This window comes from Notamacropus eugenii, chromosome 1, assembly GCF_028372415.1.
Source record: "Notamacropus eugenii isolate mMacEug1 chromosome 1, mMacEug1.pri_v2, whole genome shotgun sequence".
Lineage (NCBI taxonomy): Eukaryota > Metazoa > Chordata > Mammalia > Diprotodontia > Macropodidae > Notamacropus > Notamacropus eugenii.
In genome coordinates this window covers 190572832-190598616 of record NC_092872.1, presented here as the reverse complement: position 1 = coordinate 190598616, position 25785 = coordinate 190572832, and the positions used below count along the sequence as shown (strand labels likewise).

At 39.6% G+C, this 25785-nt stretch overlaps 1 protein-coding gene across 6 annotated transcripts in view; it reads right to left on the bottom strand.

Moving 5' to 3' along the window:
- The window catches only part of ACSL5 (acyl-CoA synthetase long chain family member 5), a 53608-nt gene that overhangs the window by 3832 nt on the left and 23991 nt on the right, over nt 1-25785 (bottom strand). For all 6 annotated transcript variants that reach the window (XM_072622425.1, XM_072622460.1, XM_072622435.1 and 3 more), the window contains 16 exons: nt 24256-24441; nt 22521-22629; nt 16663-16727; nt 16460-16561; nt 15312-15411; nt 11755-11933; nt 10636-10668; nt 10489-10540; nt 8043-8116; nt 7656-7733; nt 6026-6160; nt 4436-4570; nt 2316-2411; nt 1970-2042; nt 1629-1717; nt 1039-1155 (listed from right to left, as the gene is read on the bottom strand). In XM_072622425.1, coding sequence (XP_072478526.1) covers nt 1039-1155; nt 1629-1717; nt 1970-2042; nt 2316-2411; nt 4436-4570; nt 6026-6160; nt 7656-7733; nt 8043-8116; nt 10489-10540; nt 10636-10668; nt 11755-11933; nt 15312-15411; nt 16460-16561; nt 16663-16727; nt 22521-22629; nt 24256-24411 — 1593 coding nt within the window. In that variant the 5' untranslated portion in view covers nt 24412-24441. The remainder of the gene's footprint in view (nt 1-1038; nt 1156-1628; nt 1718-1969; nt 2043-2315; nt 2412-4435; nt 4571-6025; nt 6161-7655; nt 7734-8042; nt 8117-10488; nt 10541-10635; nt 10669-11754; nt 11934-15311; nt 15412-16459; nt 16562-16662; nt 16728-22520; nt 22630-24255; nt 24442-25785) is intronic.

The following is a 25785-nucleotide window of genomic DNA, read 5'->3' as shown; positions in this document are numbered from 1 at the left end:
GGACCTAGTGACCTCCAAGGTCACTTCTAGCTTTAAATGTATGATCCTAAGAATCTTTATCTTTGTCAAAAAGGTCAATATCAAACCCAATTAAGGGAGAGTTTGGGGTCCTTGTTATTTTTAACTGATTACATCCGTGTTTGCCATAGTAAAGTATATTAACCCATGTCCAGATCCCTTAGAAATAGCAATGGACTATATGAGTTTAAATTTTTTTTTTAAGATTCTCTACCTAGGTCTTTCTTTTTAGTTATCACTGAACATAGGGTAGCACCTTTGTACAATTTTGGAGAAGACAATGAGACCTGTTTGTTGCAGTAAAAATATGTCTGGGTAGCCAAGACCAGTTAGCCGAGGTGACGTGCTCAGGATGGTATATCTGTTACGTTTCTTAAAAGTGTATTTCATCATCATCATCACCATGAGAGGTACTCAGCATTGACAAAACTGATAAAGAAGAAACTCACTCTAAATTTAAATAAGCATGTGAGGTCCAAGAATTATTAGCATAGGTTAGCCCTTATTAGGTTTGGATTTGTGTGTAGGGCAAAATTCAAAAGAAAAACAGATTCTAGACCAACAATTAGGTTTTGGTATGTGGAACAGAGGTAGTATTTTGAGCAATATTACTAGACAATTCATAGTACCATGTAATAACTGGTATTTCAGTCCTGAAGGACTCATTTATTCTATGTAGAAGAGACCTTCCCTCATCTTATAGTAGAGATTACCGAGGCCCCAGGAGAAGGTGTGCTTGCTTAAGGTCGTACAACTCATTAGTGGCCAGGCATGGTAATAGTCGGACAGCCCAGGTCTGACTCCTAGGCCTGGTATCTTTCCCATTCTATCACATTGTCTCCTGACATCTCACAAAAGAGCTGGGTGTAGCAAGAAGAATTCTGAAAGATCCGATGCTAGCACCAAGTGAAATAAGCCAACTAGCATTTTATATCTGTGGTTTCTTGAATAATAAAATAAGCCCTTCAAACTCAGGTAGTTTGGGTTGGGGCAGGGATAGTTCTACTAGAAGTGACTCACTGGTAACCAACGACCGATGTCTCCTGTGTGAAGCCAACCATCTTTGTCAAGGGCTTCAGCTGTTTTCTCAGGATCCTTCAGGTAGCCTTTGAATACATTGGTGCCTCTGATGCAAACCTATAACAAAAATGCCCATACCAGGTAAAAAAAAAATCATAACCAGGGTAGCTAGGTGGCACAGTTGAGTAGAGCACTGACCCTGGAGTCAGGAGGCCCTGAGTTCAAATTTGACCTCAGACACTTGACACCTATTAGTGGTGTGACCTTGGACAAGTCACTTAGCCCCAGTTGCCTTGCCATCCCCCCCAAAAAAACCATAAGCTCCCCGATCTGCCAATTAGTCTGCTCAGCTCAACAGTATTCATGGACTCCCCCATGGGATCATCATATTAATTTAGGAAGCATTTATACACATTCCCTCATTTGATCCTAACAACCCCATGAAAAAGGTGAAATAAATACTCCCACTTTATAGATGAAAGAAGTGAGGCTCAGAGTAGTTTAAAGGAAATGCCCAAGATCACATCCCCTGAAGCCCAAGTCTTTGTGCCCCGAAGTCCAGAGCTCTGTTCCACCAGGAGGCCACAAACCTCTCCTTCCCCATTCACTGAGAAGTAGTTCATGTCTACTACATCTTCAAGCTTCACTTCATTACAGGGTAAGGGAACGCCAACATGGCCTAGAACAAGTCAGAAAGGAACATCCATGAGGTTTGGAAGGTAAGCATATGCTAGACTCTTAATTATGCTTGTAGAAGTATTCCACAGGAATGAAGTTGGGCAAGCCATTTATTTGACTTGGGATTTACTGATAGGGCTGGGTGACCCTGTTACCTACCTCCCACCTCCTCAAAATCTGGCTTTAAATGAGAGATCTCTAACTTCAGGTTGGACTAGAACCCTGTATTCATTTTCCTGTCTAGATGCCTTACCTGTTGTCCAGTCCCCAGGTGATGAAAGTGTGCAGCCAGCTGTGCACTCAGTCTGACCATAAGCTTCATGTACCTGGGGAAATGAAACAACCTTCAGACCCGGGCTGGCTTTGAACAACCTGGAAAATCTTTCCCCTAAACTACATCACAGGTTGAAGCAATAACTACCACAAAAAGTTCAATTACTTCCCTTTTCCTTCCCCCAGGGTAAAAACAAATAGAACAATCTGTCTTTTGATCAAGCCTTTCTTTTCTAAGCTTCTGCTACCCAAGATCCAGCCACCAAAAAAAAAAATACTGTTTTAGAAGAGTAAGATCCCCAAACTTCCAGAATTACACAGCCTACCCGGCAGCCCAGTGCAGCTCGGAGGAACACCAAGACTGGGGATGAGATCGGCGCAGCTCCAGTTACCACCAAACGTACCTTCCCACCTAGACTTGTCTGTGCAGGAAGAAAAAAAAAGACTTTTACTCATATTGGGGCACTGGTTAAATCTAATCCATCAAGCAAGAAGGGACTTTGGAGATTTTCTCATCCACTCCATTTCATAGACAAAACAATCTTAGGAAACTAAGATGAGGATGTGTGACCGTGGTCAGGTGGCAGCGCCAAGATTTAAATGCCAGTCTTTACTGCTACAGTGTTCCATCAGACCGTATTGCTACCAGGAATTCAGTTCAGCAAATATTGATTCATATATAATCCTGAGAACTGAGTGATCTTTTCTAATTTCATAGATAGCACTGTAATCCATGTCTTTTATCACCACTAGATCACACTTGATTCCTCATTTCTTTTATTTTTAGTGCCGTATAAACTGCAATGATAGCTTTCTTCAACCCCAGCCAGCATCACCACCACTCTTACAAAAAAATTCTTGGGTTACTTTTTTTACTTGAAAATCTTTGCTGTTGAATTACCTACAGACTAAAAGTTCAGACTCTTTACCCTGGTATTCAAGGTTCTCCGCAATCTATCCCAAGCCAAACTTTCTAGCCTTATTTCCTACCACAACCCTTTTTACAAACCTGCTCTAGTCAGATGATCTTGTGGTCACTGAATCCCAAATGTAGTTTGTACATCCCCAGTTCTGTAGTTTGGCTCCTACCATTTTCCTTTCTGACATGCCTTCCCTTTAGATCTCTTTGTTGGCTTATCCAGATCCCATCTGTCTATCCCAAAACTACCATGTCAGTTTCAAGAAACCTTGCTGACACCCTCCTATGAAGCATTTCAGTACTAGAGAAAGGAGGAAATTATCTGGAGTAAAACTAAGTACTTGTTTATGCCACTCCCTGGGCAATTTATTGCTTAAATTTTCAAAATAATTTATCATTTACTGATTGAGACTGGTGGGAATGAGAGAGGGGTGAAGGTACACTCAAGGACAGAGACTTGACCTTGCGTCTCTGTATCCCAGTACGAAATCAATTTGTACCTAACTGAACATCCATTGAATGTGACATAAAAAATATAAGACAGTCCCTGGTCTTGAGAAACTTAGTCTTTTGGGGGAGACTTTACATGAAAGACGTGAAAAATTGATTAAAAGACTGCTCCTGTCTGTGTGGCATTCTGTTAAGCATATTAGACACATCTGTTCTTTACAAAACAAGTACACTTTATTAAATAGAATGTATTGGTAGGTAAGAAAAGTAAAACTAAGAGAAATTGCACAACTTGGCCAGGATTATATAGTTAACACGGCTAATAAGTAATGAGACAAGCACTCTAATGCAGTTGCCCTTAACTCCTACATCTGTGCTCTTTCCTCTAAGTTGTTGCCAAGGTTAAACCAATCACTAACAAGATTCTAGGGGTATTAGGTGAGGTAACTGAATGGGCTGATTCAGTCATGAGCTCACAAGAAAAAACAAATGGAGTGGATAAGTGAAAGCTCACTAAGCACTCCAGAAAAATAAGATTTCAAGAAACCAGAGCCAAAGCTTATTTCTTCATCAAGTAGAAGAGCAAATGTAAACTTGGTGACCTTAACAGCCCCGCAGCCTGCTGTACTCTAGCCTGAGCAATTAGAATCCCAGCTCATTAATAGCATGAGGCCCTTGTACCTGTGAAATAATGGAAGTTCATGCCAAGAGATTTTGCATGAAGGCACCTGTTTGGATACCATTCAGGGCCCAGGGGGCATAATTTTCTGTGCTCTGCCTTGTATTCTTGGGTTGTTGACACATTGGGGTGAGACTCCCTGAGGAAGACAAATGGGCATTTGCCTCTGCGGGGGGTGGGGTGAGAAGGGGGTCAGAGATAAAACATCTCCTTTTATAGGAAGAAAAAAGGGAAGAAACCATAGCAAAAATGGTCCAATCTAGTTGCAAAGAAACTTGTCCAGTCAGCTTCTTGGACTTAAGCCAACTCTAGCGTAATCCTAAAGATAAAAGGAAATACCCACATATAGCTTGTCCCGCAGGCAGCATGCACATACACACACTTACATACAGACATACCTGGATTTTTTTAAATATGAGTGTATCCCAGATGCTATCCTGCCGAAAAATGCCTTGCTTTACTTCACTGAATTTCCTAGAGACAGCCAGATTCAACAAAAACTTCTTGAATGGTGTCTTGGCTTCACTATGTACCTGTAAGGAAACAGTTCCACTTGGTGAGAAATGTTTTAGATGCATATCTGCTTATTTCACCATAAAACCACTAAATGTGATTAGTCACACAAGCAAGAGAGGTTGACTTCCAGCTCTGTATATGAAAACAAGCCACAAGAAGATCACCAAGGAGCTTCATGGTACCAAATAAGCAGAAAATAACTGACATTTTACGTTTTTTCTCCAAATTTCTGGTCTGTAGGAATCAAAAAAATATTTCCTAAGTACTTCCTATGTACCAGACATCATAGTGTCTACTAAGTACCAGGACATGCCAAAAAAAGTAAAAACAGCCCTTGCTCTCAGAGACTGTATACTTTAGTAAGGGAAGATAACATGTAAATAGCTAGGTATGTCAAGATCTGTATCAAACAGATGGAAGGTGATGTTGAAAGCGTAAGCATCCAGGGTTGGGGTGAGCACAACAGCAAGGGAGTAGATCATTCCAGATGTGGGGAGCAGCCAGTATGAGCAAAGATAGGGAGACGAGATAGAATGCTCTGTGATGGTAACTATAAGCAAGCCAATGTAGCTGGATTGCAGAGAAGGGAATATTTGGAAGGGAGCAAAGTATAAAAAGACTGGAATGGTAGGAAGATGCCAGGTTATGAAGAATCTTCAATGACATGACTTTCTATTTGATCCTGGAGGTAATAGGGAGTCACTGAAATCTACTGATTAGGGGTAGGGCAACATATTTAGACTCAAGCTTTAGGATAATGACTTTGACAACTGATAGAGGATGGATTGAAGTAGGGAAATCACTTGAGGCCAGGATATCTTCAACATCCCCTGTGGTTGAATAAATTGGTCTTGATAACAGAAAAGTTGAACCTGAATGTCTCCTCAAAAATATCCCCACCCCATGCCCAGGCATAAATTCCCTAGTAACTATAGGATTTACAATTGGAAGGAATGGTAGTACCTAGCATCCAAATGGATCTAGAGTTCCAACGTCATTTTATAGAGGGGTCAGAGGTCAGGGAAGGTGAAATAATGCCCAAATCACATAGGTAAACAGATAGCAGCTGTAAAATTCAAACTCAGAGCTTTTAGACCTACATCCAAAGCTCTTTTCATCGTGCCATATACTGCTCACATTGTTTGGATTTAGTAATGGACTAAGAAATACTGAGAAATTAATTTCATTGTAGTTTAAAGATTTCCCAAATAACTATGCTATTTTGGGGGAGAGGGGGGAAATCACCCTTGGTCATTAAAAAAAAAAGATCCAAAACCTGTTTTTACCAGAATATAAAAGGGAATAATAGTGGTTCAGAGAATGATGATATTTTAAGAGGGATATTTTCTAGGAATGGTTGCAAAAGACCAGACTTTTTTGTTTTAAAGGATTACTACTCTAAAAACTTCACAAGTACTTGAAAGAAGAAGTATCTAGTCTCTTCTTTATTTAACTATCCATATAAAACAAACCTTATCATAAACCCTGTTGAGAAGCCGAGGAACTACTGGGAACACAGTTGGCTGTAGGGCTTTCATGTCATCGGTCAAAAGCCGGATATCTCCTTGGAAAAATCCCACTCTGGCACCCTTGGTATAAACAACAGCCTAGAGAGAAAGCAACATGAGTGGTCAGTTTTCCTAAGATCCAAGGCAGGACCTATCCTAGACAAATGCATTATGTGGCCAGTTCATAGGCTCCCAGATTTGGAAGGGACCATAGAGGCCATTGAGCTCAACCTGTCCTGTCCAAGAATTCCCTCACTACAGCATCCTTACACATCTTCATCCAGTCTTTGATTGAAGACTTCTACTGACAGAGGAATTCCATTTTTTCCACTACCTCCCGGGGCAACCCATTCTAATTTGGGATGGCATTAATCATAAAGGGGAAACATGTCCATATCAAGCCTCAATTTATCTCTGCCATTTCTACTCATTACTCTTAGTTCTGACCTTTGGAATCAGACAAAACAAGTTTGTCTTTTGGTCCCCCAATCTCTCCTCTCTTGAGTTTTTCTTCTCTACTATGTGTTATTCCCTTGCCCCTCCATATGTGTAATATCTTTTGCTTTCTTCCCTTTTTAACCTACGAAAGCCTGCCCTCAGGAAAGGTTCTGAAATTCACTCACACCAAGGGGAAAATAATTAATAGAGCTCAGAGCTGTCTCTAGTACAAGACAATCAGGGCTTTAATCTAGGATACCAGAATTCAGAGGTACTGACAAGCACCATCCTAGGCTATCCTGCTTCATGCTCCAAATGAGTTCTTCCTTGTCTTATCCAACCCTCAGCAATAAAAGCCTTGTCACAAGGCATTGTTCTTCCTTCTGCTCCTAAGTAGTGTAGGAACTTCTTTTTCCATGGTGTATTTTGCTCCCTCCAACAACCACGCAGCAAATGAGTTCTACCCCTTGCTTGCCACAAGTTTAAAAAAATTCTTATATAAGAAATACACTAAGTTTCAATGTGTTCCTTCTAGGAATTTATTTCCCATACAGGGACAATCTCTAACCTAAAGAAAGAGTGATTTTTCAGTATTTTCTCTTGGTTGACAATCTAATGGGAGATATATTTGGAGAGAGGAGAGCTCTGGTTACTTAAAGGCTGCCTTGCTTTCAGTCATCAGATTAGCCTCAGAACAGCTCCAAATGATAAAATTAAGCTCCCTCATCTTATTCAAGGAAGAGTCTCTTTTGTTGTACGGTCTCCTGCCTGATATTACTTTTGATCAATTGCAAAGACATCCATGTTTTTGTATTCCAAATTCCCTTATTCCTTTCCCTAGTGAAATGATTTTCTTTTCCTGGTTAAGATCAAGGCTCAGCAATTTAGGGGAAATGGCCTTATATATCCATGCTTTTATTTCAGCTGTGTTGATCTTTTAGCAACCCTTCTAGGTAATATTATTACCATTTAATAGACTGTATAACAGAGATGCTAAGTGGTCAAATTGCTCAGTTGGCTAGTGGCAAAACTGAGGCTTGCTTCCCCTTCTTTCCACTAAAGAATGAGCTCACCAGAATGTATAAATCTGTCATTATGAGAATCTTAAGAACAGACCTCTCTTCTAAATATTTAGGAAATGATTCAAGATACTTACCTGTACAATTCTTTCAAACATATGAGCCAGAGGAAGGTATGATATTGTCACATCCTCAGGTGTGGGTTCAAAAACATTCTAAACAAAGACATTAGCATGGATTTGAAAAAAGAATGACATGATTCTATTAAACTTAGTTTTCTTTCATAAATTTAATTATCTTTTCAACCACATTTAGTACTATAATTTACAATGGCCCTACATATCCAAAGACGGAAGAAGCACAAGACCCGTAGTGGGCAGGAATTAGAGGTATGTGCTTTTTGTTCACGGTGGACCCATAGTTTGTTTCATCCTTCTAACCAGTCCAGTTTTCGTTCAAGACCCCAACAGATTCAAGAGGGATTCACTTTCAAGTCTCCCTTCTCCACTCCAACAATCACTAACCTCAATAGATTTAAGAAAAGCTGCAGAATTTGCAACAACATTCTGGTGTGTCAGCATGGCTCCTTTAGGATTACCTACAGGAAATGAAAAGTGAGAAGGATAATTTTAATTCTTTTTTACAAGGAGAAGACAGATGCAATCGATTTTCTTCCAGATAGGTGGGTAATCTGTAGTCCAATTTATGTTAAAAAAAAAAACAACCCTCATTGTCAAAAACTGCACTGTTACTGAAGACCTTGTATCTTAGACATCCTACCATAGAAAGCCTTTATCAGTTTCCAGTTCCATGTAGATGAAGCCAAAATCTCTGATCCCTCTCCTTTCCTGGATCTTCATCCAAGTCACATTGGCTAACTGGGTGTCTCCCACAGTTCTTGGTCTTCTTGTCTTCTCCTATTTTACTACTTCATTTGGTGGTCTCACCAACCCATGGATTCAACTATCATTTTTACACAAATTATTTTAAAATCTATTTGTCTAGACCTAACCTCTCTCCTGACCTCCAGTCTCATATCTTCATCTGCCTATTAGCCATTTCTAACTGATTTCTTGTAGAAGTCTTAAACTCAGTATGTCCAAAACTGAATTCTTTCCCTTCCAAACCCTCCGCTCCTTCTAGCTTTCTTATTGTTGATGGTACCACTATCCTCTCAGTCATTCAGGCTCTTAACCTTGGTGTCATCCTGAACTTCTCGCCCTCCTTTATCTCCCCTATCCAATCAATAGCCAAGTCTTGTCATTTCTACTGTCACATCTTTTCTATATTCATTCTCCATTCATTCTCCTTCAACACTGCCACCATTCTGGTGCAGATCTTTATCACCTCACATCTAGACTGTTACAATAAACTTCTAGTCTCCCTACCTCAAGTCTCTCCCTATTCCATTCCATCTCCCCCCCACCAGCTGTCAAATTGATCCTTCTAAAGCTCATATCTGACCATGTCATCCAACCAAATTCAGTCAACTCCAGTGGCTCCCTTTTGCTTCCAGGATCAAATAGAAAGTCCTCTGTTTGGATTTTATAGCCCCCTAAAATCTAGCCACTTCCTACCCTATACCTTATACCTATACCTTGCTTATACCTTACACTCCCTTCTATCCCTCATGGATTCTTTAGTTCATTGATCTCCTTTCTGTTTCTCATATATAACACTGCATTTCCAACCCCAGGCATATGATCATTTATCCTCTATGCCTAGAACTCTCTCCCTCCTCCTATCTCCAAGCTTCTCTGGCTACCTTCAAGTTTCTTCTAAAGTCCTGTTTTTTACAAGAAGCCATTCCTAGTCCTCCTAAATCTAAGTGCCTTCCCTCTGAGATTATCTTCAACTCTCTCTTTTTTCCTTCTTTCCTTTCTTTCTCTTGCCTTTTGTTTTTTCTTTATCTCTTTCTCTTTTCTTCCTTCCTTTTTCCTTCTTTCTCTCTTTCTTTCTCTTTCCTTCCTACTTTCCTTTCTTTCTCCTTCCTTTTTTCCTTCTTTCTCTCTCTCTCTCTCTCTCTGTATATATATATATATATATATATATATATATATACACACACACACACACACACACACACACACACACACACACACACACACACACACACACACACATCAGGTTGTTTGCATATTGTCTCCCCCATTAAACTGTAAGTTCCTTGAGAGCAGGGACTGTTTTTTGCATTTCTTTGTATTCTTGGTACTTAGCATAGTGCCTGACACATAGTAGGTGCTTTAAAAAAATTTGTTTACAGATTCTGTTCCCCAAGTTGCTGTCTATTCCTCTGATTTAATGAAATTCCATTGAAATAAAGTTCATTGAGGCCAACAGGACAATTCAGAGCTTGAAAACTCCAGGCGACGTCAAACATCTTCACCTTCTAAAAAGTCTAATATAAACTTTTAAGGATGGAACTTTAGATTCTCCATATGCCTATCCCAACCCCACAGGTAGGACCTTCCCCCTGTTTCTTTTCATTAAAATGCCTGACACCTTCCCATTCATTTATTCCCATATTGATAGGATCTTTATTCTGCTGTCTGAACATCCTTTACATTGGTGTATATTCATATTAATGAGCCTTTTATTCCTGCCCTCTAGGTAACTGTATTTTAATTATATAATCCCTAGTATAGGATAAACAATTTGCTTTTAAATAATATGGTTTATTGATAACTACCTCTGTGCTTTCTGCGGAAGCATGGTCAGTGTTTAGAGGTTTACTAAGTGCTTTCGTCACAATTCTGTGAAGTGTGAAATATATCATCCCCATTTTACAAATTAAGATGTAAACTAAGGCTCTGAGAGGTGAGATGACTTGTTCATGATCACAAAGCTGTGCAAGTATCTTAGTTGGAATTTGAACAAAGTCTCCCAACTCCAATGCTTCAGTTATTATAATATGGTAACACTAACTTCTGACTTCTCATAAGCCCATCAGTAAGAATACCACTGACTGACCTGTTGTCCCACTGGTGAAACATATAATGCTGAGGTCCTCAGGTTTGGGAGGCTAGAAAGAGAAACACAAACACTTTATACTACTACAGCTCTTGATTATCAAAAACAAACAACTCAAAATATGAATATAAGAAGACATTAACTTACCACAGGTTTTTTGAAATTCTCTTTGCCCAGAGTCTGTAGGGAAAAAAAAAAAGTCACCCAGAAAGGGAAATAATTAACCGAGGTGGGAAGCCTTACACAGAAAATTTACATTGCCATACTCTTTGGGGCTACCATCTAAACTTCTCCTATAAAGAAGAGCGGGTAATAAGACTATATCAAAAAATACCTCCACAGGATAAACCCTATCCAGGACAACTCTTTCACCTCTAACGGAGGAAGTATCTGATCATGACTGATGCTGTGGAAGAAATGGGATAGAGGCAGATCTTCTATGTCTTAGTTTTGGTCTTAATGTTTATGGGTTTTACATAATATCTAACTATGAAATTTCAAAAACCTTATCTACATTTTCTTTTCTTTCTTTTTATCCCCATCGCTATCTCTGCCGGTATTCATGTACCTATCCCTAACTCTCTCTTTTTTTGGGGGGGAAGTTCTATATTTATTTTTTACATTCATTTTTTAAAATTTGGAGTTCCAAATTCTCTTCTTCCCTTCAGCCCCTCCCTCACCCATTGAAGGGAAGGCAATATGGTACCCATTATACATGTGAAGTCATGCAAAACATATTTCTTTATTAGCCATATCGCAAAAATAAAAAGAAAGTAAAAAAGAATAATATGCTCCAATCTGCACTGAGTTAGTTCATTTCACTCTCTGAATGTAGACAGCATTTTTCATCATGAGTTCTTTAGAACTGTCTTGGATAATTGCCTTGATCAGAGAGGCTAAGTTGTTCATGATTGATCACTATTACATTGTTGCTATTACTGTGTATAATGTTCAGGTTCTGCTCACTTCAAGCCACATCAGTTCATATAAATCTTCCAAGTTACCTACGTTTTCAAGGTATAGAAATGCTAGATTTGTTCCTTTCTGCTCATTTCAGAGACATCTTACATAGTCCAAAGGGAAAAAGCTTCAAAAGCTGCTTTCCTAGGCTATTTTCAATTCATACTCTGAATGCTCTAATTCTGTACCACTCTGTTGTAGTTTTCCTTTTTTTAAGCAAAGGATACTCTAAATTGCAAAAGGAGAGGCCCTTCAACCACCTCATAAAATCCCATATGGATCGTAGTCTTGGCTCCTGTATCATACCTCAGCATCATATAGCGATAAGATTTCAATTCCAAGCTTCTCTCCTCTTTCCTTAAGGCTGTCCTCAAAAGGGTCCATGAGGATTATCAGTCTCAATCCTACGGTAAGGCCCTTCTCAACATTCTCCAGTAGAACTTTTGCCTTCTGGGGTGTGTCACAGACCACTGTGGCAATCTCCGCTGTAAGGCAGAACCAAAACCAAAAAGATCACCCCTCATGGTTATATGCGTTTCTGGGGTAAGGGATAAGATTCAAAAACATTCAAAGTGCAATTGGAGATTAGACCTTCAATTAAGACTTACAGGCATGCTACATGAAACCTATCTACCAGGAAGGGAAAAGGATAATATTGATAGCATCACGTGGAGACTCAAGGAGGTTCTGAAATTACTTCCTCTTAAAGGCAAAATAACATAGTATATACAAAGGCTGGTTAGTTGCTTATCTACTAGAGTTTTCTCATTCCCCTTATGTGGCAAATTAAGCATTTTTATCAGTGAGGGTCTATGATCTCCTAAATGACTATTCCTTCACCTGTCCTACTGTATCTAATCAACCCAACTCTTTTTCAGTTTATATCCTGGGCATCACCTTACCATCAGCCCTGCCTTTGCGCATGAACTCTCCAGCAATCCTCCCTGACCTCTGCTTTCTAATTCTAGAAACCATAAACTAATCCATACTGCTGTAGCTACCTGGTAGAGTGTATCAATCTATTCTCCTACAGCTCCACTCACCTTTTCTGAGACTTTCCAAACTGAGATGCCCCTCCCTCCCTACTATTCCCCTATGTCTATTCTCTCCTCCTATTAGTATGTAAGTTCCTTCAGAGTATAGACAGTCCAGCTTTGGTTTTTGTATCCCTGGCAGTTAGGCAGGACTGGTCATGTAATAAGCACTTAGTGATTTTTCATTCATTATAAATGTAAAGTTGGAAGGAACTTTAGAGGTCATCTAACCCAAGATTCATTATAAACAAGCAAATTAAGACCCAGGGCCATTAAGTGATTTGCGCAGGGTCACATAACTGGTAAAATGGAAGAGTTAGAATTTGAACAGTCTAAAGGAAAGATTTACAATTATGGCTAAATAAATCAAAAGTGCCTGGTGAAGCTCACTAGCCAAAAGTACTGCACGTAATTACTTCTGCAGGCTAATGTCTGGTAACATGCTTATTTGTTTTGTGAAAATGCCACTATTCATCTGTGTATAGGTCATGCTGGGATTTATTTTCTAGTGGTGGGATGGATTTGCATGGACACACCCAAAATCTTGCCCTCTGTTAAATATTTTTCAGTTGGTAGATGTCTAGTCATGTCCATACCCCTGAAAGTTTTCAAACTGCTAGAAAATGAATTAAAACCTTTTGACAAGCCCTACAATTTAGACAGAGATACCTGACCATATTTGGGAAAAATCAATTTATGTGCAAGCTATTATACTTCATTCAGGCTATGTCAAGATATCTTTTGATTATTTCTGTTTACTTATACATTTATTAAGTACAATGCATTGTTATAGGTGCTAGAAGAAAATACTTTTTTTTTCTTCTTGAAGTCCCTGCCTTCATGGGACTTGCAATTTAATAGACATGATTAGGCATGCCTTCAAATTTTTTTTTTTTATTTTGTAATGTTTAACAATCACTGCCATACAATTGTGATTTTATCCCCCCCTCCTACCCCCCACTCCCCCCCTCCCTCCCCACGACTGCATACAATTCTGTATAGATTCTACATATACTTTCCTATTGAGTATATTTTCACTATAGTCATGCTATGTAGTCAGACTAAGATAAATGAAAGAAATCGTATAACAAATCAGAACATGATACACAAACACATACACATACACAAACATGATCTGCTACAATATGTGAGTGACTTCCATATTTCTCTCTCTGAGTGTGGCAGGCATTTTGCCTTGAGATCCTCCATTGGGATTTTTTTTTTTTTTGGTAAGAAGTTCTTGTGTTATTACACAAATCTAAGTCTACCAGAAAAAACTCTCACACACTGTGGTTGTTGCTGTGCATAAAGTTCTCCTGGTTCTGCTCCTTTCACTCAGCATCAGGTCATATAAGTCGTTCCAGGCCTCTCTGAAGTCTTCTTGTTCATCATTTCTTATGGCACAATAGTACTCCATTACATTCATATACCATAATTTATTCAGCCATTCCCCAATTGATGGACATCCCCTTGACTTCCAGTTTTTGGCAACTACATAGAGTGCTGCTATAAATATTTTTGTACATGTGGGACCCTTTCCCATTTTTATGATCTCTTGGGGATATAGTCCTAGTAGCGATATTGCTGGGTCAAAGGGTATGCACATTTTTGTAGCCCTTTGGGCATAGTTCCAAATTGCTCTCCAGAATGGTTGGATGCGCTCGCAGCTCCACCAACAATGAATTAGTGTTCCAACTTTCCCACATCCTCTCCAGCATTTATCATTTTCTTGTTCTGTCATGTTTGCCAATCTTATAGGTGTGATGTGGTACCTCAGAGTTGTTTTGATTTGCATCTCTCTAATCAATAGTGATTTAGAGCATTTTTTCATATGATTATAGATAGCTTTAATTTCTTCCTCTGAAAATTGCCTGTTCATATCCTTTGACCATTTATCAATTGGGGAATGACTTGTATGATTATACATTTGGATCAGTTCTCTATATATTCTAGAAATGAATGCCTTCAAATTTTTAAACACTTCAAGTTCACACAAAGAATATGAAGATATCCGTTTTGGTGAGTGGAAGATCAGGAAGGCTCTGTAGGTGATGGTCCAATCACCCCTGCCTAATAACAATAAGGATGAATCAGTTTTGCCTACTGGGATCTCATCAATATGGGTACATCCCCCCAACAGATCCCAAGCCACAGAACATTGTTCTTGTTCTCCCCTAAGCCTCTTCTAGATGGTTTACCTCATGTCCATGCTAGGGGCCTTCTTCTAGATCTTTTTAGGTGTCGTGGATACCAAGGCAGAATTCTGCCTGCCCATTGGTTACCACTTGCATTGAAGTCAGTGTTGGAAACATTACAACTTATTTGAATCTATCAGGAGTGAAAAGCACCTAGTGAGAGATTATAAATATGCACAAAAAGCATGCCATAAGAAAGTATTAAAAGCAGGCTGTTGGGATATGGGCCATTTAAAAATATCCCACCATTCCTCCACTAAATGGAGACTCATGAACTAGGCTTTAGAGCCTTCCCTGGTCCTCTAGACTGAAGAAGGTTCTTTCTGCTCTGAACAACCAGAGTAGTTTCCTTGTTCTTATACTATGTGCTTGGCTTTTTATATAGAATGATACCCCTATCTGAGCCCTCTCTAGGACACTGTGAGCTTCTTGAGAGCAAGGATGATGGCTCTCTCATTTTTGTTTCAGTGCATACCAAAAGGACCTGCATAAGAAAAGTTCGATACGCGTGATGAATGGATTTGGAATCTTAAGCATGCTAACAAAAGTGGTAATGCCACATGTGTAAGACTGCCGTCTGGAAGCCATCTCCTGAGATCCCAGGAGGAACAGAAGTGCAGGAACCCCATCTTACCTTTGTTTACAATGTACACTATGGCTTCAGGTCCCAGGGTATCATAGAGGGGGACAGCCACCATTGAGTAGGTATAGCAGGCAAGTTCCACAATGATCCACTGTACAAACAGAAAATATTACCCTCAGGTACTGGACAGTATTAGGGGGAAGCAAACAAGTCTTACTCAGTCTCTAGGGGAAAGATGAAGAGACAGGCCAGCTAAGTGCCAAACATTGAGCAGTCTCACTTTTTCTTAATTTGAGAATCAGTCACAGATCTAATAAGTACTTCCCTCACCTATTTTGGGATATTAATAATTATTAGAAATAATAATAGCTAACATATATATTTGCTAACATATATTTGTTTATGTATAATATAGACAAGTGCTTTGCAAACTTTAAAACATATACATTACATGCATATATATATTACAATATATAATACATATATAAACTTTAAAGTTTACAAACCACTTTGTATTTATTATCTTATTTTGCTTGCTAGCAGCTAGCAAATGGATAAAGTGCTGGGCTGGCACTCAGGAAGACCAGAGTTCAAACACATTGGACACTTATTAGCTGTGTGACCCTGGACAAGGCATATAACCTCAATTAGCCTCAGTTTCCTCATGTGGAAAATAGGGGTAATAATAATAGAACATAATTAAGAGTTTCTGTGAGAATAAAATGAGAAAACATTGGTAAAGTGCCTTGCAAACCTGAAGATGCTATACAAATACTGTCACTGATGTTATTGCTGAGAGCTCTCCCACAACAATACTGAGACAGGTAGCACAAGTACTGTACACAGGGATAAAATGAGGCTCAGAGACACTGAGGGGTTTGCTAATGCTTAGTAGTCCAAAAGCAACTTCACAATTCTTTGCCTAGTTAGAATAAGAGTATTGTCATTGCTTTTGCCATAAATTGACAGCATGGCGTAGCAGAAAGACCTCTGGAGGAACTAGGTGCAAGTTGAGGATCTGCCACTGTGACCTTGGGGGAAGCAAGCTGACTTCTGAACTTACCTTTAACAGAATTAATATTTGTACTACCTTCCTCAAAGGATTATTATGAGGCAAATAATTTGCAAATGGCAAGGTGCTATATAAAAAGTTATATAATATATGTATACCCACACATATACTGTTTAAATGTGATTACCTCGGGTCTGTTCTGAGCAAAGATGCCAACAAAGTGGTCTGGTGATGGCTTGTATCCTTTGTACAGCAGACAGGAGCCCAAATACTCTGCTCTGTCAGATACCTGAATAGAAAGGGCCCGAGAGAAAAGAAATGTCAGCCCCAGAAATGGGAGGAAGTTAAAAGAGTCCCTCAAGACAAATAAGTAGAAGTCGGATTGCATACCTGTTTGTAAGAGAGCCACCTGTATGGCTGATTTGCTTTTCTGGATCCCAAGCAGGGTCCGTTATCTAGAAACAATTACCAGAAAGAAAGAGGAATAAACTTTAGTTGCAGAGCCTTTAGGCAAGGAGTAGGGAGATGACTGATGAGTTTAAGGATATGATTAGCCTGAGTATAGTAATAGCATTTATCTACTCTAGGCCCAGCCCCATGCTAAGCATGTAAGAGAATGGAAGGGAGGTGGGACGAAGCGAGGGAGAATATGAAGGTAGAACAAACTGTCCTCAATGAAATCACAGTTCAGTTCAGGGAGACAAGAAACAAATAGTAAACACTACACAGCAGCATGAGAAACTGTATGATAGAGCAGAAAGGGAATCAGAATCCCTTGCTTCTAGGTCTAATTCTGCCATTCATTGTGTTGTGTTAGATTGGGGGATTAGAAGGAAGGGCAGGGAAGAAATCATTTCCCACATCAATAAGGCAGCTGGGTGATCCCATAGAATGTAATAATAGAGATGAACTTAAGATGTATTACTGAAATAGATGTACCCCTTAGAAGGAGTCACATAAACAAAGGTGTCCTGCAAAAATCGGAGTCAGACAGTTAGCTAAGGAGATAGCTCTAGCAAACCAGAATTAAATATAGTTTTTAGGGGGGGGAAAGGGGTAGTAATCATACTACTTCCAGTAACAAACTGGAGAGATGATGGGAATTCAGACCTTGCCAAGAGGAAGCATTTTGCTAGGAATTTCAAAAACAGATACAAAGGTGAGCTTTGAGGCTTAAAGCCTGAGTAGAAAGGGAGTAGGCAGAGTAGTGGTAAGAAGAAAAAATTTTCCAACTCATTGTACAAATCCAGGAATTAATGATTGAGGAAAATGTTCTCAGGGAATTCCAGCTACTTTCTTTTGTAGAGATAGACATAACACCATAATTCTGAGCACATTTCATTGATAAGCTGTTCTCCTTGACTTCTGGCCAACAAACAACGATCTATTCTGCAAAACTACTTCAATCCCCCTCACCCTACAGCCAGATTGGCTTCTTCATGTATGATCTGATCATATCACTCTTTTTCTCAGAACTCTTCATTGACTCTCTATCATTTTGGATTTTGGATGCAGGGAAACTATACCCTTAATACCCTGGCATTCAAACAAACCACCTCCCACCCTTTCTGTGTTATTGCTCCTTCCTAGATATCCACAAACATCTATTAAGTACCTATTGTACCAGGCACTATGCTAAATTCTGAGAAAGAAAAGAAGACAAGGGAGGAAAGAAAGAAAAGAAAGAAAGAATAAAAGAAAGAAAAAAGAGAAGAGAAGGAAGGAAAGGAAGGAAGGAAGGAGGGAAGGAAGGAGGGAAGGAAAGAAGGAAGGAAGGAAGGAAGGAAGGAAGGAAGGAAGGAAGGAAGGAAGGAAGGAAGGAAGGAAGGAAGGAAGGAAGGAAGGAAGAAAGGAAAGGAAAAAGACATTCCCAGTCCTCAAGGAGGTTACAGTCTAAGGAGGGAAGAAAACACACAAAAGGAAGCTGAAAGGTGGTGAGTTGTTAGGAAGGTACCCAGAGGGGGTATGATAGTGAAGTTCAAAGGAGTACAGCTGGGTAGGAAATGAAGAGACCAGATTACTTGTCACCTCCAACTCACATTTATACTATCCCACTCGTACGTCTCTGCTCACATGACCTCTACCTGGCAGGTCTTTTTCCCATCTCTGCCAATTGAGAGATCCTACACATCCTGTAAAATCTAGCTCCAATTACACTTTTTGCGTGAGAACTTTCCTGATGGCCCCTATTAGAAAGCATCTCTTCTTGTATCTCTGACAGCACTTTATGAGATCATAGAGGTAGCATTAAAACTGACCTTAGAGGTCACCTCGTTCAACCCCCTCATTAAGGCCTTGGGCAGTTAAGCGATTTATCCAAGATCAGGTTTTGAAGCCAGGTTCTCTAACTCCAAATGTGGCATTTGTGCCGCATTTGATATGATACTGTGCATCATATTTACCTGTGGTTGTATTGTAGCTCATATCCATTATATTTCATTATAAGACTAAGCCAACACCATATATATTTGTAAGATTATGGTATTGCATAGTGGGGAATCAGAGCATAAAGTTCACTAAAATCAATGGAAAAGTGTGAAGTGTCTGGATACCAGGCACTGGAGATACAAAGACAAAAACGGAATGGTCTGCCTTGGAGACATTACGTTCTACCAGGGAATCCATATATACATACAAGTATATGCAGAATGTATTTTAAACCATAAATATAAGGATGCAATGGATTGTAGTGGATGGAAGGCTGACATTGGAGTCAGAAGGACTGGGTTCAATTGCTGACTCTGCCACATAGCTATTGTGTGGCCCTAGGCAACTCACTTAACCTCTTAGGACAACTGAGCATCTCCAAGACTAAGCTACAACTTACAGACAGTAGGGGTCCACTTGCTTAAGTAAAAGGAGTTTCCTCATCTGATTGTTCCAGAAAATAAGACCACAGGTCCCTAGTCCACATCCGTCCAAGAGGCACCATGGATTATAGGAAAGGTGACATATACAAGGTGGTGTTTGGGCTGTCTTCAAGGAAAGTAAGGACTCTCTGAAGTGGAGTTGATGACAGAATACATTCCAGCTAAAGGAGATAACCACTATAAAGGCATGAGATGGGAGATGGAGGACTGTGCATGAGGAAAGGCAGGAAGCGCTGAGTATGAAAAGGGGAATGATATATAATAAAGGTGGAAAGGTATTCTGGGGTCAAGCTAGGAAGGGTTTTGAAAGCCAAATTGAGTTTATATTTTATCCTAGAAAAAGTAGAGCCACTGGGGTTTACTGAATAGGGGAGTAACATGATCAGGCTTGTGCTTTATAACACTTTCAATCTACACTTTCAGGCTGTATTTGTGAGACTGTTGGTTAAGGATAGAGACATAGTCTGTGAGCAGGACAGAATGAAATCAGCTGTCTAAAAGGCAGAGCTACCCCATGAGTATATCTATTAGCCCAAGACTCTACGTAGTCACAGGCTGTTAGCCAGGGAACCAGTACAATAGTTACCTGTGAGGTTGTATTCTAACACTGTCAACCTACAAAGCTGGAAATTTTGTATGTTACTCACATACTCCAACATATCTGCTACCATCATTGTGTGAGGGATACACTACCACGTTAGAAGAGGGAGAATGCATTCTTGTTTTAGCAGTCAGGTCATGTTTGTGGCATTTACTTCCTTATACAGACTTATTTTACTTCAGTTAAGATATAATTTAACTATTGGGGTAGGGGTGGGAGGAACCAGTGAAATCATCTTACTGCAGCACAATTTGTATAATTTACCATTCTCAACTCTGGAAAAATAAGATGACCGTGCTAACCACTACCTGTTCAGAGCACAAAGACAATTGTGTGGTTCGTATCATACTTTTCATCCCCTAAGACATTCTGAAGAGCTTTCCAGTTAGGATAAAAGAAAAGCTTTTTTAATCAAGCCTTTGCTACCTGTCTGTCCCATTCATGTATCCTGTAACCCAGCAGTGTTTGTTTGCCCAGCCCTAGAAGGTGCTTTGTGAACCTTAAATAACCCTGTGAGTTTCAGGTTCATGTATTATCCCTATCTGATCAAGAGGGGGAATGTATTGACTCATCTGTCATTATATAACTGGGAGCTTTGGAATTAGAATGCAAACCCAGGCCTGCTAGCTTCAAGTCCTCTGTACTTTCCTCTATCACCACTGAGATAACTTGGCTCTCACATAAGTGAGAAGTGACTTCCTGTAATAAAGACCTGGGATGCAAGTGCAGGGAGAGAGAGAGAAAGAGGAATAAGCAGGCATAGTTGTGTATGGCACACATCAGGATCTTAGATCTAAAGCAGGAAGGATTCAAAAGCCATCTCATCCAATCACATCATTATACCTCTTAGAAAATAGATCTAGGGCAGTTAAATGGCATGCCCAAGTAGTAAACATGTAGTATTTCAATCTGCATCCTCTTATGGGAGAGGGTAGAGGTTGGTCACTGGAGGGCTCCTCTCTAATCCTCTGCCAAATTTTAAGGAGGCACTTAGGGAATTCACCTCACCATTTTCCACTTGGCTGACCTTCTGAATTTCATGATCTTCATAAACTCATCCTTCTGCAAGATGAATTCATCTATGACACTCAAACTTCCCACACCAGCTATTGGATTTTATCATGCCCCCATGCTGGTATGCTTCTCTACCAAGGTTTTCAGCTTCCTTGTGTGTTTTGAATTCCTCTATTAAATTATAACCTTCTTGAAATCAGGTCCAATCTTTCTTTGTTCATATTTGTAGCCCCAGCACTTAGCAAAGTGCCTGGCAAATAATAGGCACTTAATAAATGTTTCTGGACTCTTGACTTAGAAGCCAGTGCTCTTTCCACTCTACCACGTCACAAGGGACAAATCCAGCGGTTTTGGTGGAACACTTGCCAATTTAGCAGAGTGTGGGCTCTATAGAGTAACATGTGACCTGAAATGAGATAGTCCTGTACACAATTCTTAGGAAAGGGTTTACATTATCATATTTCTGAAAGATTGAAAAAAATAATTCATTCTTTGATTTAGAGAAGGGGATATAACACAAAGAACCTAGGTACAGGAATTTTAAAAAGCTGGTTCTAGTCTCAGCTTTGTAGTTAGTTATATCACCCAGGCAATATTCACAGCAATGGTGATGACTATGAATATGCCAGCATAGTTCTCAATCGCAAAGTATAACAGACTCTCTATATAGAAGGCAGAAGAAAAACATTTATTCAGACACTAGAAAACCAAATCTCGAAACCAGAAAGCTAAATCCACCATAGCAGCCAAGAAGTCAATACACATTAGCACTGCAGGGGACAAAGCCATTTCCAAGTCTTCCCCACCCCACCCTTCCCACAAACAAACATTCACTAGCCTAGTTGTCTGTTTGTCCGTGTTCTCTGTCTCTACACTAATTGCTCCTTCACTTCCTCTCAGTTCTGCTCCACCATTCCTGTGCGATCTCTTCAGCAAGCTCCTCCTATTTCGTGTGATTTGGGCTTCCATGTGATTTAAGCAGATCTTCCCATTTAAATTACCATTACATTAGTTAGATATGTAATATCATCCCTTGCCTGGCCTCAGTTTCTCCATCTGAGAAAACAAAGAGGTTGGTATCCAAAGTCCCTTCCAACTCTACCCAGCATTCCAGTTCTATTCTCCATCCCCATTTACTAAAGGCAAAAATCCCCATATTTGTCTCTGTATTGAGCCCCTGATCTGAACAAATGCTTCACTTGTAATAGGCATTTTGTAAATGAAGATCCAAAAAATCATTTCTGTTGATTTTTCTATATCTAGAATATGAATTTTTAGCATGGAAAAGGTTGAGGGAAGAGGCCAGAGTGATATTTGCTAACCAAAGAACAAAACATTAGTGCATTTATTCTGATTCTTCGTAGACATACTGGTATAGGGACCATCAAGGCTAATTTCACTGTGACTTACTAATCTTTGCAGTGGTCAAAAGGCTCAACCCGTGACCAGTGTGGTGTTTCTTGGATAACAGAAACAGTGTTCCTGGTTGAAAAATTATGACCCCATCTGAGAGTTACAGCAAAATTGCTCAAGCCTCTGAACTGTGATAAATAGAATTTATAATAGAATATCTACATCGTGAAGCATACAGTATTTTCTGACATCAAAGTATGCTTTCTTGAAACATAAAGTAAATCCCCTCCCATCATGATCATCCCCACCTTGCAAATGTGATTGCCTACTCCTAATCCTGCCTCTCCTTACAATACGATGTGACTTAATCAAGTTATAAAAAACATGAATAAAATGGTTAGTAAGCATACCAGACACACGGAGTCCTCGTTGGAAAATTTCATACACTGTTCTGGCATCAGAATAGTAATAATCAATGAAATCCTCATTGCGTTGCATAGCACTCCGCCGGGCTCCTCCCTAAAGAACAAGTCCAAGGTTAGCCTGAGAAAGGCTTATTTGAAACTCCCCCTACCCCCAAAAACAACCCCTAAGAATAGACATTTTCCCGAACCTTCTCCTTTACCCTCCACACCCATGGGGTAGAAGAGAGCTTTAGCATTCTATGAGAAACCTCATATCAAGTGACGTAGATGGCAGCTCCCAGTCAGAATTCTCAGGGAAATAGTTCCCTTTGCATAAAATGTCTTCTTTCAGCGAAATATGATGCCACTGGATGTATGAACTGAAAAAGCTCAAGAATTATGCAGTCTACAGGGATGTGCTAGAGTCAGTTTGAACAGGCTGAAGGATTGTTAAATTTTCAGTTGGGAGGATTGTTAAATTTTCAGTTGGAAGGACTGTTAAATTTTCAGTTGGGAGCATTTTAAACTTCAGAAGTAGACAAACTACAAATTAAGGCTCTGTTATTTTTTTGTTGACTGTCTAGACTTAATAATGCCGACTAAACTTAAAAGAGTGTCCTGAAGACTTTTTTTTCAACATTTACTTACTCATTTCTGCCAGTATGTATGCCAGGATTCCCAGAGTCCTTTAGTGGGGAGACTTTCTTAATATTTTGTGTCATAGACCTTTTAAGCAATCTGGTGAAGCCTATCCCTTCTCACAGTAATGTTTTTAAATGTATGAAATAAATACCCAACATACTGAAATATAGCTATCAACATATTTTGAAAAAGAAAGTTCACAGATCCCAGTTTAAGAACCTCTGCTGTAGGTAACCTTGTCTATGTGGTACAAGCCCTCAGTATCACTTTTCTCTCAGAAAGCCTGAGCTAGTGATGAGGATTGGAGAAGTGGGGTGCGGGGTGGGGGGGTAAATTCTGAGACCCTCCCCAAAGACCAGAGCACAGGAGAAGGCCATCCATCTGGAATGAATTCACAGACTCAAGCATTCTTGAAGTCAAGGTGGTAACAATTTATTGTTACACTTTTCAGTAGGCAAGAGTTCTTAGGAAACCTGCAGTTTGAAAAGGGTACAGGTAAAGTTTATATAGGATATTCTATAGTAAAACATGTGCCAAATATGCTAACTAGGTTATCCAGGATAGGATTAGGGAGTGGTTAAGGAGTGGTTAGTTGTTAAAGGAACATACACTTTTAGTATCTACTGAGCAGGTATTTTACCCTGAGTTCACTGGGAAATAGTCCAAGAGATGGCTACACAGAGGTATTATATATATATTTGTCTAGGATACATATGATAGGTCAGTGAGTACTAAATGTCTTTTTGACCCAGTGCACAGTCAGTTCACCCAGTACACAGCTGGTTCTAACTAATAAATTCTATAGATGATGCTGGCTACTGTATCAGGAAGAGAGATAAAAGTTTTGATAGGGCAGGCAATCTTTGGGCTTGGGAGAAACTGCCTGGGACAGTATTTTGAGGCTAGGGAGAAATGTGATTTTTTAGAGAGAAATGTGATTTTAGAATTGGGGTCCAAGCACAGGCACTGAAGCACCCCTTCTCTAGCATTCAACTCAACTGGGCAGTTCTCTGTTGGTAAACTCATTTAAATATGCAAGTCGTCACTTTTCAGCAGCATCAAGTTATATTTGTTGGATAAGGTCAATAGCGGCAGTTACCTGAACTCCCACTGACTGCTTTTGCAGGTCCAGAAGGGGCAAGACTGGTCTAGGCTTGTTAATCAGCCATAGGAAGATGGTGATTCCAACTGTCAGTAGGCTGATTACTACTGGGGTTGGAAGCGGGGAGAACAAAAAGTTCAAGATGAAAAGCATCTTTGTGGAGTGGCAACAGGAAACTTAGACCTAAAAAAAACAACAACTATGAGTTAGAAATGTTCATCACTTCTATCAATTGCTTTACTTCTCCAGAGAATTTGGGACGATTTGGGGGAGGTGGAAAGCTTCCATGTCATTGGCTAATGATTGCCCATAATTTTGTGAAAAGCAAGGGAATTCTTCCCTGGTTTCCTTTGAGCCCCAGCTAAAATCTTCCCTTCTGCATGAAGTATTTCTTGATTCTCTTTAGTTCTAGTGCTTTCCATCTGTTGATTATTTTCCAATTTATCCTGTCCGTAGTTTGTTTGTACCTAGCTGTTTACGTGTTGTTTCTGCCATTAGACTGTGAACCCCTGGACAGCAGGGAATTTGCATTTCTTTGTTTTCCCAGCACTTAGTAGAGTGCCTGGTAGATAGCAGGTACTTAATAAATGCTTATTGACTATTGACTAATTCCCCTCTCCTCTGAGGGGGAGGGAATAAGATGGAAATAAGTATTTTCGCAGACAATTTGGAGAGAATGGTTTTCTTTTTATCTATGTCATTAGAGGAGGGAAGTGGCCAATGAGAAGCTCCAGGAGTTAGCTTTCAACTTGTTATCGGGAAATTATTCAGCAAAAGGTTCTAGGCTTGTAGGAACTAATGCGCAGTGAAAAGAGCAGATCCAGGAAGACATTGTACAGAGTGACAGCAATATTTTAACAATATCAATTGTGAAATACTTAGCTACTCTGATCAATGCAATGATCAACACTTCCAGAGGACTCATGATGAAAAATGCCCTCTGTCTCCAGAGAACGATGAACTGAGCAGAGATGGAAGCACACTTTTTCACTTTATTTTTCTTGGTTTTTGTTTTGTTTTGTTTTGCAACAAGACTAAGAAGGAAAGAGGTTTTGCATGACCTAACATGTATAATGGGCATCATATTGCTCACCTTCTCAATGGATGGGGAAGGCGCTGGAAGGAAAAAGTGCATTTGGAGCTAAAATTTAAAAGGTTAATGTCCAAAGAAGAAAATAAGAGAAAAATGAAAAGAAAAAGTTTCCAGAGGTGAACTTCTTACTTAAACAACCTCAGGACCAGACTTAGCTCCCAGAGATTTCAATACTATAAACCAACTGGAGATGAATCATCTCTAAGAACGACAACAGCTGGTGAAACACAGTATAGCAGCAGGCCTGCTGTACTACATCTGTTTCCCATTTAGATAGGTATATTTTATGGAGTACCTATCAAAAGAATATTTCATATTATATATAATATATATATATATATATATATACACACATACATATGCATATGTTTGGCAACATTTGACAATATCAATGAGTTCTGCAGTTGTCACAGAATGGCCTTTGTAAGAGCTAC